Source organism: Pan paniscus, chromosome 17, assembly GCF_029289425.2.
Source record: "Pan paniscus chromosome 17, NHGRI_mPanPan1-v2.0_pri, whole genome shotgun sequence".
In the NCBI taxonomy this organism is placed as follows: Eukaryota; Metazoa; Chordata; class Mammalia; order Primates; family Hominidae; genus Pan; species Pan paniscus.
Genome location: NC_073266.2, coordinates 97,369,759 through 97,386,915, shown reverse-complemented (window position 1 = coordinate 97,386,915; position 17,157 = coordinate 97,369,759). Strand labels below are relative to the sequence as shown.

The window sequence follows — 17,157 nt, the reverse complement described above, 5'->3', positions numbered from 1 at the left end:
AGTATATTCTCAGTTGTGTAAACATTACCACAGCCTAATTCCACAACACCTGCACCACCCCTGAAGGAAACCCCACACTCATCTGCTTTGACTCCTCACTGCACATCCTCCTGCCCAAAGAAGTGGGAATGAAATGGGAAGCTTTTCATGCACCTGCAGGACGTTTGGGCATCTTCTCTGGGAATGTCTCGATCTCTTGCCCATTTTTACATCTGATTGATTGTCTTTTTATTGTTGAGTTGTAAGAGTTTTTATATACTGCAGACACTAGACCCTTATCAGATAGATAATTTGCAAATATTTTTTCTAATTCTTGTATTTTCATTTTCTCGATAGTTTTCTTTGTAGCATAACAGCTGGTAATTTTCATAAAGTCCAAGTTATCTATTTTTTCTTTAGTTCCTGTGCTTTAGTTGTTAAACCTGAGAAATCCTTGACTGACCCAAGAGACAGAGTTATGTCTGTTTTTCTCTAGGAGTTTTTAGCTGTTACATTTAGGTCTTTGATTCATTTTGAATTAGTTTTTGTATATGGTGTGAGGTAACGGTCTAATTTCATTCTTTTGCATGCAGATGGAATTGTTTCCTTTCTTTTCTGGGTTGTTCACTGCTAGTGTATAGAAATACAATTGATTTTTGTATACTGATCTTGTATCCTGTACCCTTGCTGAACTTACTGTATCTAATTGTTTTTTAGTAGGTTCTTTAGGCTTTTTAAATATACAAGACAATGCCACCTGTGAAGATTGTTTTACTTCTTCCTTTCCAATATGAATGCCTTTTATTTCTTTTTCTTGCCTAACTATCCTATTTTATTCATTTTCATTCTTTAAAAATCACGTTTCATATATTTTATATAACCTCTGATTCTTGGGATATCCAGCCTCCATTTTCCATTAAAAAGTAAGAATGGTAAGTATTTTTTAAAAGACTTCTGGCTAACAGTTCCTGATACAGCCTCCACAATCTCCCCTCTAAAGTAGTTACAAAGACACAGGCAAAGGAAAAAAGAGTAACACCAAGACCAAAGCCCACAACCCACTGCCAGGATCTAAAAGGGATTTTCACAAACCACAGGCAGGCACCTGTGCACTCTTCCTCACCACTGCCTTCCTAACTGGCACAGGCAATCAGAACTGGGCAAGTGTGATCTTAGCAAGTAAAATGTTATTGGAGGCAGAGAAAAAACAAACTCAGTGGGCAGCGTGGAATGGGAAGTAGATCAAAGGAAAATACAAAGTCCTGGAGACTGAGCCACATTAGGTGGATGCCTGCAAGATACCGGGAATTGAGAACCTGCATTTATTCATTCAACAAACTTTTGTTGAACAGATATTATGAGCCAGTTCTGTGTTGAGAGTAGAAGCTACATCAACCAACCAGACTGCATTCCTGCTGTCATGGAGCAGTCAGCCAAAAAAACAAAACAAAAAGGCAAAAATCAAAACAACCCCAAATTCAGCAAGGGCTATAAGGAGGGGAGGAGACAGGGTGGTCAGTAGGTATAAAATCAGTAAGCATATGGTCAAACTCAACACTACCATCAATCAACTGGATATCATTAACATCTACAGACAATGTTATCCACCAGCAGCACAGTAACGTTCTTCTCAGGCTCACAGGAACATTCACGCAGACAGGCCATCAATCACACCTCAGCAAACTTAAAAGAGGAGAAATCATGCAGTGTCTGCTCTCAGATCACAGTGAAATTACAGCAAAAATCAGTAATAGAAAGATAACTGGAAAATCCCAAAAACATGCAGCAATTAAACAACAGATTTCTAAATAACATACAGGACAAAGAAGTAATACCAAGAGAAATTTAAAAATATTTTGAAGTAAATGAAAATGAAAACACAAGTTACCAAAATTTGTGGGATGCAGCAAAAGCAGTACTTCAGAGAAATTCAGAGTACTTAATGTATATATTAGAAAAGAAGATCTAAAATCAATAACTGAAGCTTCCACCTGAATAAGACAAGAATAACAAATTAAATTCAAAGTAGAAGTAATAGGCTGGGTGCGGTGGCTCACGCCTGTAATCCCAGCACTTTAGGAGAGGCCAAGGCAGGCAGATCACCTGAAGTCAGGAGTTTGAGACCAGACTGGCCAATGTGGTGAAACCCCATCTCTACTAAAAATACAAAAATTAGCTGGGCGTGGTGGTGCATGCCTGTAGTCCCAGCTACTCAGGAGGCTGAGGCAGGAGAATCACTTGAACCCAGAAGGTGGAGGGTGCAGTGAGCCAAGATTGCACCACTGCACTCTAGCCTGGGTGACAGAGTGAGATTCCATCTCAAAAAACAACAATCACTAAGTAGAAGTGATAAAAAAAATTAGAGATGAAAACAATGAAATTGAAAATAGGAAATCAATACAGAAAAGTAAGGAAGCCAGAAGCTAGTTCTTTGAAAAGAAAGAAAATTGATATCTCTTTAGCCAGGGTAAGAAAAAAAAAAAGGACACAAATTGCTAATATCAAAAAATGAGAGGCGACATCACTACAGATCCCATAGACATTCAAAGGATAATAAGGGAATACTATGAACAACTCTATGCCCACAAATGTGATAACCCAGATGAAATGGACCAATTCCTTCAAAGACACAATCTGCTGAAACTCATATAAGAAGAACCAGTTTGTCTAAATAGGCCAATATCTATTGAAGAAATTGAATCAATAATAAACAACTTTCCAAAGCAGAAAGCATCAAGCCCAGATGAGTTTACTGGTGAATTTTGCCAAACATTTAAGGAAGAAATTATATTAAATTTCTATCATCTCCTTCAGAAGACAGAAGCAGAGGGAATACTTCCAAGCTCATTCTATGAGACCAGCATCACTCTATTACACAAACCAGATGAAAACAAGAAAACTATAGACCAATATCTCTCATGAACACAGATGCAAAATCGTCAACCAAATCTTATCCAATTGAAAGCTACAATGCATAAAAAGAATTCTACAGCAAGACTATTGGGATTTACCCCAGACTACTGGGATTTGAAAATCAATGTAACCCATCACAGCAACAACAAAAAAATTACGTGAGCATATCAACAGATGCAGAGAAAGCATCTGACAAAAATTCAATACTTATTCATGATAAAACTCAGCGAACTAGGAATAAAGGGGAACTTCAACTTGACACAGAAAATCTACAATAATGGTGAGAAATGCAAAGCTTTCCCATTAAGATCAGGAACAAGGCAAGGACATCCTCTCACCACTCCTTTTCAACATCATACTGGAAGTCTCAACTAATGCAGTAAGAAAAGGAAATAAAAAGTATACTGATTGGGAGCGAAGAAATAAAACTCTTTGCAGATGACATGATTGTCTGTGTAGAAAATCCAAAAGAATTGGACTGCCCCCACCAAGTGCCTCCTGGAACTACGGCAAGTTTTCAGCATACAAGGTTAATACACAAAGTCAACTGCTTTCCTATATACCAGCAATGAACAAGTGGAATTTGGAATTAAAAACATAGTATCACTTACATTACCTGTGCCAAATAAAATACTTTTGTATAAATCTAACTATATATAGATAAGATCTCTATCAGGAAAACTACAAAATTCTGATCAACAAAGTCAAGGAAGAATGAAACAGAGAGATATTCTATGTACATGGATAGGAAGAATCGAGTCTTTCAAGGTGTCAGTTCTTCCCAATTTGATCTACACATTCAATGCAATCCTAATCAAAATCCTAGCAAGTTATCTTGTGGATACTGACAAACTGACTTTAAAGTTTATATGGAGAGGCAATGACCCCGAATACCCAACAAAATACTGAAGGAGAAGAAAGAAGCTGGAGGATGGACAGTACCTGACCTCAAGACTTAACTAAAGCGACAGTAATTAAGACACTGAGGTACTGGTGAAAGAAAGACAAATGGATTGATGAAACAGACCCACAAAGATACAGTCGGCTGATCTTTCACAAGTGAGCAAAGGGAATACAGTGGAGAAAAGAGTCTTTTTAACAAATGGTTCTGGAACAACTGGATGTCCATAAGCAAAGAAATGAATGTTGACACACACATTACACCTTTCACAAAAATTTGCTGAAAATAGATCAGAGACCTAACTATAAAATGCAAAACTATGAAACCCCTAGGGAATACCTACATGATCTAGGTATGGTGGTGAACCTTTTCACACAACAGCAAAGGCACAGTCTATGACAGAAGTAACTGATGAGCTGAACTTCATGAAAATGAAAAAATTCTGCTCTCTCAAAGACACTGTCAAGAGAATTAGAAGACGAGGCAGACTAGGAGACAGGACTTGCAAGAGACATGTGTGAGAAAGGATTGTTCTCCAGAATGCATACAAAACTCTTTCCTAACAGAAATCAAAACTCGCCGGGCATGGTGGCTCATGCCTGCAATCTCAGCACCTTGGGAGGCTGAGGCGAGCAGATTGTTTGAGCTCAGGAGTTCGAGACCAGCCTGGGCAATATGGTGAAACTCAGCCTCTCAAAAAAAAAAAAAACAAAAACAAAAAACAGAGAAAGTCAACAATTAGAAACGAACTGATTGCAAAATGGGCTAAAGATTTTAAAACCTCGTCAAAGAAGATATGAATATAGAGATGGCAAATAATCACATGAAAAGATGCTCTGCATTGCGTCGAACGCCACTGAGGACATAGAACAACAGGAACTCTCATTCACTGTGGGTGGGAATGCAAAATGGCACAGCTGCTTTGGGAGACAATCTGAGTTTCTAAATGCACTCTGATCGTAGGATCCGGCAATCACATGCCTTGGCATTACCCTAAGGAATTAAGAAGTTATGTCCCGGCAAAAACATGTATATGGATATTTAGAGCAGCTTTGTTCATCATTGCCCAGACTTGGAGACAACCAAGATTATTTTCCAGTAGGTGAATGGATAAATGAATTTTGTGATTCCGTGCCAAAAAGAAATGAGCTCTCAAGTCATGAAAAGACATGGAGGAAACTTAAATGCATATTACTGGGTGGAAGATGCCAATCTGAAAAGGCTACATACTAATTCCAGTCATATAACACGATTCTGTGCCACACCACGGTGGTGGATACGTGGGGACACGATTCTGTGCGACATCACAGCGGTGGATATGCGGGGACACGATTCTGTGCGATACCACAGTGGTGGATACATGGGGACACGATTCTGTGCCACACCACAGTGGTGGATATGCAGGGACACGATTCTGTGTGACATCACAGCGGTGGATATACGGGGACACGATTCTGTAAGTGGGGACACAATTATGTGCCACACCACAGCAGTGGATACGCAGGGACACGATTCTGTGTGACATCACAGTGGTGGATATGCAGGGACATGATTCTGTGTGACATCGCAGTGGTGGATACACGGGGACACGATTCTGTGTGACATCACAGTGGTGGATATGCGGGGACATGATTCTGTGTGACATCACAGTGGTGGATATGCGGGGACACGATTCTGTGCCACATCACAGTGATGGATACACGGGGACACGATTCTGTGTGACATCACAGTGGTGGATACACGGGGACACGATTCTGTGCCACACCACAGTGGTGGATATGCAGGGACACGATTCTGTGCGACATCACAGCGGTGGATATGCGGGGACACAATTCTGTGCCACACCACAGCAGTGGATACGCAGGGACATGATTCTGTGTGACATCGCAGTGGTGGATACACGGGGACACGATTCTGTGTGACATCACAGTGGTGGATATGCAGGGACACGATTCTGTGCCACATCACAGTGGTGGATACCCGGGGACACGATTCTGTGCGACATCACAGTGGTGGATACGCGGGGACACGATTCTGTGCGACACCACAGTGGTGGATACGCGGGGACACGATTCTGTGTGACACCACAGTGGTGGATACGCGGGGACACGATTCTGTGTGACACCACAGTGGTGGATACGCGGGGACACGATTCTGTGTGACACCACAGTGGTGGATACGCGGGGACACGATTCTGTGTGACACCACAGTGGTGGATACGCGGGGACACGATTCTGTGTGACACCACAGTGGTGGATACGCGGGGACACGATTCTGTGTGACACCACAGTGGTGGATACGCGGGGACACGATTCTGTGTGATACCACAGTGGTGGATACGCGGGGACACGATTCTGTGTGACACCACAGTGGTGGATACGCGGGGACACGATTCTGTGCGACACCACAGTGGTGGATACGCGGGGACACGATTCTGTGCGACATCACAGTGGTGGATACGCGGGGACACGATTCTGTGCCACATCACAGTGGTGGATACGCAGGGATATGATTCTGTGCGACACCACAGTGGTGGATACGCGGGGACACAATTCTGTGTGACATCACAGTGGTGGATACGCGGGGACATGATTCTGTGCCACATCACAGTGGTGGATATGCGGGGACATGATTCTGTGCCACATCACAGTGGTGGATACGCAGGGATATGATTCTGTGCGACACCACAGTGGTGGATACGCGGGGACACGATTCTGTGCCACATCACAGTGGTGGATACGCGGGGACATGATTCTGTGCCACATCACAGTGGTGGATATGCGGGGACATGATTCTGTGCCACATCACAGTGGTGGATACGCAGGGATATGATTCTGTGCGACACCACAGTGGTGGATACGCGGGGACACAATTCTGTGTGACATCACAGTGGTGGATATGCGGGGACATGATTCTGTGCCACATCACAGTGGTGGATACGCAGGGATATGATTCTGTGCGACACCACAGTGGTGGATACGCGGGGACACGATTCTGTGTGACATCACAGTGGTGGATACGCGGGGACATGATTCTGTGCCACATCACAGTGGTGGATACGCAGGGACACGATTCTGTGCGACACCACAGTGCTGGATACACCATCAGACATTTGTCAAAACCTATGGCATGTCTGGCGCTAAAAGTGAGCACTGCGTGGGCACCAGGTGGAGAACCACTACCTCCCGATCTCCACGTCTGCCAGACACCGTCTCACAGCAAGCACACGTGCAGATTAGAGCTTCATGGTTGTTTTGAAAACTTAATATGAAAAACTGATCAGATATGAAATCTGTGCATGCTGTTATACAAAATTTCAACTTTCCATTTCTCAAAAGAGAAAAGGAAGGAAATTTCATTAAATTTAACTGTTACAGATTTTTGAATGGTCTAAAATTTATCATCTATTTATGCAACGACTATCTCAAAATTTAAGGAGTCACCTCCTCAAATTTTAAATCACAAATTTCCTTACAGCCAGTTTAAGCTTAAAACCTGACATGAAATTTATACTAAGGGAAGCAAGTTCAAGTTTCTTCTTAAGACTTTATTTGGAACAGTTGTATAATTATTCAGTATTTAATATTTTCCCTAACATTCAGTGGTTTCTTCGCATAGCACAGAACATTTCATAAACGTTAATCACAGTCCCTTAAATGTTGATCACAGATGACTTCCTGGCTCTTTTGTGTAGAACACACACTACAGTCAGGGGCTGCCAGCATGGAGGTGCCGTCCTGGGCCAGCCTTCCGGAGGCTGCCATCGCTGCAGGCAGGGTCAGGGGACCCGCCGGGCAGCAGAGTTTGGGAGTTGCTCCAGTCAGGGCTGCGAGGACACGGCTGGTGCTGATGGAGGCTGGAGCCGAGGACAGGATGGGGCTCTTGGAGTCCCTGCAGTGGGGTCCCCACCGCTGCATGGGGGCGGGCCAACAGTGAGACAGGTGGGAGAAAAGTCCCATTTTAAGCTATCAATGTGGATGTGCTGGTGCCGAGACCCACCTCCAACACGTGACAGAGAAGGTGTGCAGCACGGCTGTGCAGAGATGCGGCTGGGGGTGCTGGCCCGCTGCCCCCGTGGGCAATCCCAGAGCCTGGGGCAATCCCACTGCTCCTCCAGGAACCAGGGACCCCTTGCTCTTCTGCGTCGGGGAGAACCTGCTGCATCTCCCCTGCATGCTCTGTTCACTCGACCACACGGTCAGATCAGGCGGAACACCTGGGGCCACGCTGGTCCTGAATGCTGCATGCGGCCCGGCCCCTCCTGTCACCAGGCCCCGCGCAGCCGGCTACCACGCCACCCTCCTCCCGTCCTCTTCACCCCTAGGCCAGACCCAGCAGCAGAGGGTCCCCGTTCTCGCTGCCCCTGCAGCACCCCCTGTATTTCCACACTGTGTTTAAGGAGGCCTTGCAGAGCCTCATTAACACCCCCATGAAGCCAGAGGGGACTCGGCCAAGAGCAGAACAAGGGGCCACCTTGGTCCCAGCAGGACCAACCACACGCAGAATCGCCCTCAGGGAGAAACCACTGTGGAAGGGGGGAAGGTCTCCCAGCCTTTCCCAGAGGTCTCCACACAGCATCAAGGCCTCGTTCATCGGCCCCTGCCCCTCACCCCTCGGCACATTACTCCCTGCACGTTTTGTGCCCCTCCCTATAAACTGTAGAATCTTCTGCTTTCTTTGGGTATCAACTTGTACATCTATTTTTGTTTTCTGTCCAATTCATCTTACATTCTTGCTCGTGTCGAAATCGGACCTGAGGTGGGCCCAGTTCACCTCTTGCTTCTCTGGACAGGAGGAACTCCCTGACCGGCGTCTGGTCATCCTGCAGCCTCCTCAGACTGCAGACCCCGGAGAACCCACAGGCGGGTTGGGTGGTGAAGCTGCCTCTTCACTCGGCGCTGCAAATAACCTAGTTAGTACAGGAAACAGTCACCCGGGGCTGGCGTGCTGCTGGGTAACGGTGCCTTTCCTCTGCCACCATGTCGCCGCATCTTGACGACAGCAGCACCAGGACCCCGGGGTCCTCTACCCACTGAGGATGCCTCCCTCCCCAGCCAACCTCCATCGAAAACCCCACAGGAAAGGTCCCACACCCAGCGGAGACAGCCTGAGCCTGGAGGTCCCGCGAGAGCCACATCCTGTGGACGGAGAGTTCTCACACGTGCCGCCTCCCGAGCTGTGGTCAGGGGAGGGTGCCGTCGGAAAGCAGGAGTGTGTGCTTTTGGAGAAGGGCCGTGGCCTCGAGGTGCAGCCTCCCACCGCCACGCTGCGGGACTGATGCTGGGAGGAGGAGGGGACGTGAGCCGAGGCTGCTGGCCGGGAGGGGTCCTGGCGGCGGCCACAGCCCAGCACCTACCTGTAGCTCTCGGGCCCCCACATCCCAAACAAACAAAAGGGAAGGATGAAAATAATGCAAGAGAGTAATTCTTCACACTTAACCGTTTTAAAATACCAGCTACAAGCCTGGTTCTTATGCTCAGAGGCAAAACCCTGAGATCATCACGCTCGCAGTTCTGCGGTTTCCATTTCTGCCGTTCCACATGGTCCCGTCCGTGGGAATTTTTTTCGTTTCTGTTTCACAGCTAAGGAGCTGGATCCCAGCGAGGGAGGAGGCGGGTGCTCACCGCTGCCACACACCCACGAGAAGAGAACTTACAAAAAGGATTTTTATTAAAGAGAAATCTGTTTGGTGGGTCAGATATGAAATAGATTTACAGAAACTTTACATCAGGTGTCTCCAAGACATAAAAGGCCGCCCAGGAAAAGCAACGCCCCCTTGCCAGGATGCCAGTGGGAGGACGGCAGGATGGCAGCCCAGGCCACGTGGCGTGGACCCTGCGTAGGAGGCTGCAGGAAGCTCCAGGCTGCCCGACAGTCACGGCGTTCCCCGGAAATGGGTTCCCTAGGAGGGAGCAGCAGGCGGCGGGGGTTCCAGGCATGTCTGTGCTGGGCTCGGAGCTCGTGCACGCACGCTGTCCTGCTTAAACTCCTAGTCCATGTCTCGTGGGACCCCCAAAGCCGTCCCCTAAGGAATGTGCTCTGGTACACAAGGGGAAAACACACCAACCCACCCCTTACCGAGACAGCGGGCGCAGCAGCCCGGGCCACGTGAGCCTCTGCTGAGCTCTCTGGCACAGCACGCCCGGGCCTTTAACACCTGTCACTTACAAAAGTAGACATTCCTGTAGTAAAACTTCTTAAAAACACCTATTTCTGCAAAATAATGTGTTTCTGTATGTGGAGCTCTGCAAATATACATGTCCTTTGGGAAGAAAGCAGCGTGGACCAAGACTGAGGGCTGGTCTGGGGACGTCCGAGTGCTGCTGGAGGTCGGTCAGGCTTCAGTCCCCGCCCGCCGCCCGCGCTCACATGAGGTCGTTGAGCTCCGCCTCCAGCGCCTTGGCCATCTCGTCAGCCTCGGAGCTGCTGCCCTCGTCCTCGTTGCTGGACTCCCTGCTGGACTCGCTGGCGGCGTCCTCTTCATTCAGCTTCCTCTTGTGGCCTCTGCAGAGAAGCAAACATGGTGTGAGATGCTTGTGGCAAACGCACAACGCCGGGTCACCGCCTGGTCTGCATTTGGAAAGTGGCTTCCGTGGTTTTAACACAAGACGGCACAATTCTCTGGTCAAGGACACACACAGGCCACCGACCCAGGGCCACGTCACACACGTGTGGACAGCAGAGCCCCAGTGCAGGAGAAGAGGCCCCAGCCCTGTTACACACCAGGACACCACTGACAAAGCGGGTGTTCACCTGCTGCAAATGCACGTTCCGGCCGCTCATGAACACCTGTGATGCCAGAAGATATCAGAACAGAAAACAGGACAGGAAAGTTAAGATCATCTGTCAGAGTAACTATTAGTGTTACGTGAACAAGCACCTCCCAGCTCACCAAGTGGGCCACGGTCTGGAAATTCTCATTTCCTCAGGCCGCTGCTAAAATGACTCTTAATAAACAAAGAGAACACCAGCCCTCTGCATAACCAGCCGGTGCCACTAGGCTTTCCTTAGGAGCCGCTGCAGGTGCACCTGGTTTCTGTGACGTGAGCCGACTTGAACGGGGCACACCCAGGAGATCTCCAGAGCCCTGAAATTCCAACCACCTGATGTCCTGCCAGACACCCTCCCTCCTGGTGCCATGCTGGGACGTCCCACTGTGCCAAGGAACCTCAGCTACAACCTTAGAGGTGGAAGCCTGGTTAAACGTGCACAGCCTGTTTTGATTTTACCCTGATTAGGGGCAACTGGGCCATACTAGCCTTCAGTTACAATCCTGAAAAGTCACTGAGAGAAACTAGTGACAGTCACCATATGTGAGTACCCTAAGAATATTTTCTTAGCTAACGTAGACACAATGTAGCTAACATACACACCTATGTGACACATTATGTGTGATACAGCCGCACACACACACAGCAGGCATATAACACACATGCACTCGAGGCTCACACACAAACTACAGCACGGTAATAAGTGTGATACAGCTGCATGCACACAGCACGCATGTAACACACATGCACACGAGGCTAACATACACGAACTATAGCGCAGAAATAACTTGAAACCATTCTTGCTGGTATTAGAAGAATCACAGTTCATTTATAAGAGACAAAAGGAATAAAATCAGCCGATCAGATGGAACCAACAGAAGACAAGAGAACCCCGTGGGCTGGCACACACAGCCGATCAGTCACGACAAGCTCATTCAGAGAACCCAACTGTTCGTGGTCCAGGAAATACCGCATGAGAGAAACACAAGGGCCCCAGAACTCCAAGTCCTGTCCAAGTGGCAGGCACTGGGCCGTAGGATGACAGTCCCTCCCCCGCTCCCTCCTTCCCTCCTGGACCTGCCTCTGTGCCCAGCCCCTCCCTCCCTGGCCTGCCCTGTGTGCCCAGCCTCCCTCCCTCTCTGACCTGCCCTCTGCGCCCAGCCCCTCCCTCCCCAGCCTGTCCTCTGTGCCCAGCCCCTCCCTCCCTGGCCTGCCCTCTGTACCCAGCCCCTCCCTCCCTAGCCTGCCCTTTGTACCCAGCCCCTCCCTCCCTGGCCTGCCTCTGAGTCCAGCCCCTCCCTCCCCGGCCTGCCTCTGAGTCCAGCCCCTCCCTCCCCAGCCTGCCTCTGAGTCCAGCCCCTCCCTCCCCAGCCTGCCCTCTGTACCCAGCCCCTCCCTCCCCGGCCTGCCTGTGAGTCCAGCCCACCCTGTAAGATGGGAACTGCCATCTTTCATCACATACTGGGACCCCTGGATCCATGAGATCCTTTCTTAAAAAACAATGCATCCCATCATTTAAAAGCGGAGTAGGCAGGGCTTGGCGGCTCACACCTGTAATACCAGCACTTTGGGAGGCCAAGTCAGGCAGATCACCTGAGGTCAGGAGTTCAAGACGAGCCTGACCAACATGGTGAAACCCCATCTCCACATAAAGAAAAAAAAAAAGCAAAAAATTAGCCAGGTGTGGTGGTGGGCACCTGTAGTCCCAGCTACTCGGGAAGCGGGGGCACGAGAATTGTTTGAACCCGGGAGGCAGAAGTTGCCGTGAGCTGAGATCACGCCACTGCACTCCAGCCTGGGTGACAGAGCGAGACTCTGTCTCGGGGGAAAAAAAAAAAAGGCGGAGTAGCGGGAAGTGCACGCCCTAATACCTGCCGTCCAAGTTTTAAACGAATGTATCATTTTTATGTCAACTGGAATGAGTATTTTCTACTGAGAAATAAAGGCTTACTTTTAATTGCTATATGAGAGTGAGGGGTTGCAAATTAGCTGGGAGTGTCGGTGCATGCCTGGAGTCCCAGCTATTTGGGAGGCTGAGGAAAAAGGATCCTCTGAGCCCAGGAAATGGAGGCTGCAGTGAGCCTGGGCCATGACCGCAACACTGCACTCCAGCCTGGGCGACAGAGCAAGACCCTGTCTTAAAAAAAAAAATCTCCGCGCACCTTTTCTGTGCACCTGCTTCCCCTCTGCACACCTCGTCTGCAGATCTTGTGCCCGTGCCTGTGTTGGGCTGGGCACCACCTGCTTCCCCTCCATGCCTCGTCTGCAGATCTTGTGCCCGTGCCTGTGTTGGGCTGGGCACTGCCTGCTTCCCCTCCATGCCTCGTCTGCAGATCTTGTGCCCGTGCCTGTGTTGGGCTGGGCACCGCCTACTGTTTGCTTTGAGGACGCCAGGCGTATCATACACGAGTTTCCTTTATTTCCAGTCTCTGCTGACACCAACGACGCTGTCAGGGCCACGAGTCTGGCCTCCGGTTGCTACAGCAACAAGCTTTTGGCAATTAACCAATTCATCAGTCATCTCTCTTCCTCCGCATACACGCTGACGGCTGTTCTGGGAAAACCCGGCTCCCGTCCTCCCATTAGGCTTCCTCCACCTCACTCCATTTTGAGAACTTGAAACAAAGCAAGATAGAGACGGTTCTCGTAAACGTGAAGGTGCTGCAGTGAGAGGTGCCCCGAACCCCTGGAAGAGCTCAACCCACTGGCAGGTGGACGGGACAGAAGACCCTTGCGAACAGAGGCGGCGTTTCAGGCCCCCAGAGCAGTGCACGGCGCTGACCTCGGGGAGGGGGCAGTCATGACTGTGAACAGGAGAGCCGAAGTGCCCTCTCAGGTCGAGCTCGGGACGGTCACCAAGTCCAGGAGGGGGCGGGCCTGGATCTCGTGTGCACGGGGCCTCGGGAGTGCGTGGCGCGACCCTCACAGTCTGGTGCCCGGCTCCCTGCCTGTGTGCTGATGCCTTGCTCAAGGGAGCCCTGGCCCCTCCTAGTGGGGCCAGACTCGGGGGTGCTGGCAGGTGTGGTCGACTCCCTCACAGCGACGCTGGGTTGGACGTACCAGGGGCACCGAGCAGAGCAGGGGCAGGGGCAGGGGCCCCAACCGAAAGTGAAGACGGGGCAGACGTGAGCCAGGCGGGACCCTGGGGCAAGCAGGAAGAGGAGGGGGAGAGTGAGAGGTGCAAGAACCAGTTCCAACAATTCCTTTCTTTCTAAAATCAAGCGGGGAAGCCATCCGTGGCAGAGTTCTAACGGCAACAAGAGGATGGCAAAGAATGGGAAATGCCAGCTGTGACTCTCTGTTTGAGGTTTAGAAATATGTTCCCCTCACAAGGCCGACAAAAACACCCAGAGTGCTGTTGACAGCAGGACACACCTTCAGAAACGCCAGCGTAACTTGGCAGGGTGCCACAGGACCTGAACCGAGGCCACGGAAGGGACCACCTCAGCTCCTGCTGGAGAGCCCTGTGCACATGCACCAACACGGCTCACACACAGACACAGCTCACACACACACGGCTCACACACAGACACGGCAAACACACAGACACGGCAAACACACAGACACGGCTCACACACAGACACGGCTCACACACAGACACGGCTCACACACAGACACGGCTCACACACAGACACGGCAAACAACACAGACACGGCTCATGTGCAGTCACAGCTCCCAGGCAGACACGGCTCCCTGGCAATCACGGCTCACACACAGACATGATAATGATGACTCTAAAGGCCTCTGATCATGACTCTGTCGCTGTTGTGTGAGATGAGGCGGCCGCAGGCGCTCACGGCACTCGCTGGGAACAGTTTCTTGTGGATCCACAGCTGGGGACGCTGTGGTTTGGGGCTGTGCTAAGTGCTTCTTCCTTTGATTTTTACAAGAAACCTGAGGGCAGGCGCCACCATTCCCATCTCACAGCAGGGGCCTGGACCCCACGATGCTGGTAAGAATGCTGAGAAACGTCTTCCATGCACTTTGGAAAAACGCAGCTGACTGGGGAGACAGGGCCAGGGCTTCCATGAGGCTGAGTGTCTGGGACCAGGTCAACGGCTTCCACCCTGAGGGGTCACAGAGCCCGGGCTGGAGCGGCCCTCCCTCCACGGGTCCCCCCAGGCCCTGCACGGTCCCTCCTGGTGCTGCGAATGCCGCACCCTCGGTCTCGCTCCGTGATGAAGTACAGGGAGCGCCTCACGAAGGTGGCACAAAACCTTTGCTCTTAGTTAAACGATGTTTGGAGCATGGGATTTAAAAATACGAGATGAATGGACTTTAGTCATTAAAAATTACCTCGAACATTAGACACAGCTGCAGGCTATGGTTAGTAAATGTCCGCAACTGATACCAGCTTCACTTCCTCAGCATAACATGCAATATTTGTATTTTGTTCATACAACCAGCTGCACAGCTCCATAGAGAAATATTAACAGATAGAATTTAGGGAAAATTTAAAGCTTTAACATTTATCTCAAATTCAACATGGAATAAGGCAAGAATACAAACAGAATAATATATATGTATACCCCACCCCCATATTTCAGTTTTCCAAACACACTGGGCTGTCACAGTGCACACGATTTGGCACCGGAAAGATATCCGTCAGTGCGGCAAATGCACAATTGTGTCACACCAGCATCTAATCCAAAGGGGATGGAACAATCCACAAGCACAGGGTTCCCGTGGCCACTGCCAGCATGGCCGCGGGAACAAAAGGGAAGACCAGTGCTGCTCACCGTGAGGCCGCCACGTCACTAAAAAACCCGTGCTGGCGTGGCCAGGTCTGCACGCACCAGACACCTGCAGGAGGCGCTGTGCACGGCGGATAATTTCCCCAGTGCACCCTGGAGTGGAACGTGGCGTGAGAGCGGCGTTGGGGCTGCCCAAAGCAGGTGAAGCCGCACACAAGCGTGGGGGTCTCCGCGGGGACCTGGAGGGAACCCGCCAGATGACGTCAGCGGGACCCAACAGTCCAACCACCTACAACACAGGGCTGGGCTCTGCCAAGGAAAGCAGGCGGCAAGAGCTGTTCTGCTGCTGAGAGCGGGCCCGGGCCCAGGGAGAGCCAGCGGTGCCCTCCCTCCGCGGCGTCTGCACCTGAGTCCCAGTTCCCGCAGGGCCCCAGCGGGGATGCCACAGCTCTGGGTGTGAACATTGTCATGCTCTCCTCAGCAATCTCATGGCATTAGAATGAACCTGTGTGTGTTACAGGTGGAAGAGGGGCAGGGGCCCTTCCCAGCAGGGAGCTGGCCGGGCGCTCACCACACCTGACCCTCCCCTCCGAGAGCCTGCTGCCAGGCCGGGGCTCTTTAAAGTGGGAAGTTCAGTGACCTATTTTAGGGTAAGAATTGCTGCTTCGTGTATTGGTATGAAAGGACTGGAAAAAAATTAATGTCTCTCATTTAAAATTGGGCAATCATTAAAAAACACTAATTCAGCAGCTTTGTACCCAAATTCTAAACTGCAGGCACCGGAGTGGCTGGCAGCACACGGTCAAGTCACGCGACCAGGAGCCTTTAGCCCTGTGCGCCAAGGACCACTTTAACACCCCTAGGCACGGTAGGCATGGTGGGCACGGTGTTCACACCTGTAGGTCCAGCACTTTGGGAGGCTGAGGCGGGAGGATCACTGGAGGCCAGGAGTTTGAGGCCAGGCTGGTCTCAATGGGCAACACAGGGAGTCCCCATCTCTACAAAAAAATTTTAAAAACATTAGCCAGGCATAATGGTGTGCACCTGTGGTCCTAGCTACTTGGAAGGTTGAGGCGGGAGGATCCCTTGAGCCCAGGAGTTCAAGCTTCCAGGGAGCCATGATCGTGCCACTGCACTCCAGCCCAGGCAACAGAGTGAGACCTTGTCTCTTAAGCCCCTAAGTATGGGGTGGGCAAGGCAGGGCCTCCTGACCTGTTCACAGTGACAGCAGTTGTCAAAACGCTCTCACTTTTCCAAGAGATGCAGTTTGTGTAGCTATGAAAACACGAAAAAGCAAACTTTCACAAACCAAAACTCCGCGCGCTGTGTGAAGAGAGAACGAACACAACCTCCACCTCCGACACCCTCGAGTGGCAAACCCTGAAGAGGCCACAGAGTCAGAACACACACGGGAGGGACGCAGGGACAGAACGTGCACGGGAGGGACGCAGGGACAGAACGCGCACGGGAGGGACGCAGGGTCAGAACGCGCACGGGAGGGACGCAGGGTCAGAACGCGCACGGGAGGGACGCAGGGTCAGACCGCGCACGGGAGGGACGCAGGGACAGAACGCGCACGGGAGGGACGCAGGGACAGAACGCGCACGGGAGGGACGCAGGGACAGAACGCGCACGGGAGGGACGCGGGGTCAGACCGCGCACGGGAGGGACGCGGGGACAGAACGCGCACGGGAGGGACGCGGGGTCAGAACGCGCACGGGAGGGACGCGGGGTCAGAACGCGCACGGGAGGGACGCGGGGTCAGAACGCGCACGGGAGGGACGCGGGGACAGAACGCGCACGGGAGGGACGCGGGGACAGAACGCGCACGGGAGGGACGCGGGGACAGAACGCGCACGGGAGGGACGCGGGGTCAGAACGCGCACGGGAGGGACGCGGG

At 50.8% G+C, this 17,157-nt stretch overlaps 1 protein-coding gene across 2 annotated transcripts in view; it reads right to left on the bottom strand.

Annotated features, from left to right (window-relative positions):
• Nucleotides 1-9,445: 9,445 nt before the first annotated feature.
• Nucleotides 9,446-17,157, bottom strand: part of CTDP1 (CTD phosphatase subunit 1) — a 78,105-nt gene continuing 70,393 nt past the window's right edge. For both annotated transcript variants that reach the window (XM_003805202.7, XM_034943410.4), the window contains one exon: nt 9,446-10,297. In XM_003805202.7, the coding sequence (XP_003805250.3) occupies nt 10,159-10,297 (139 nt within the window). In that variant the 3' untranslated portion in view covers nt 9,446-10,158. The remainder of the gene's footprint in view (nt 10,298-17,157) is intronic.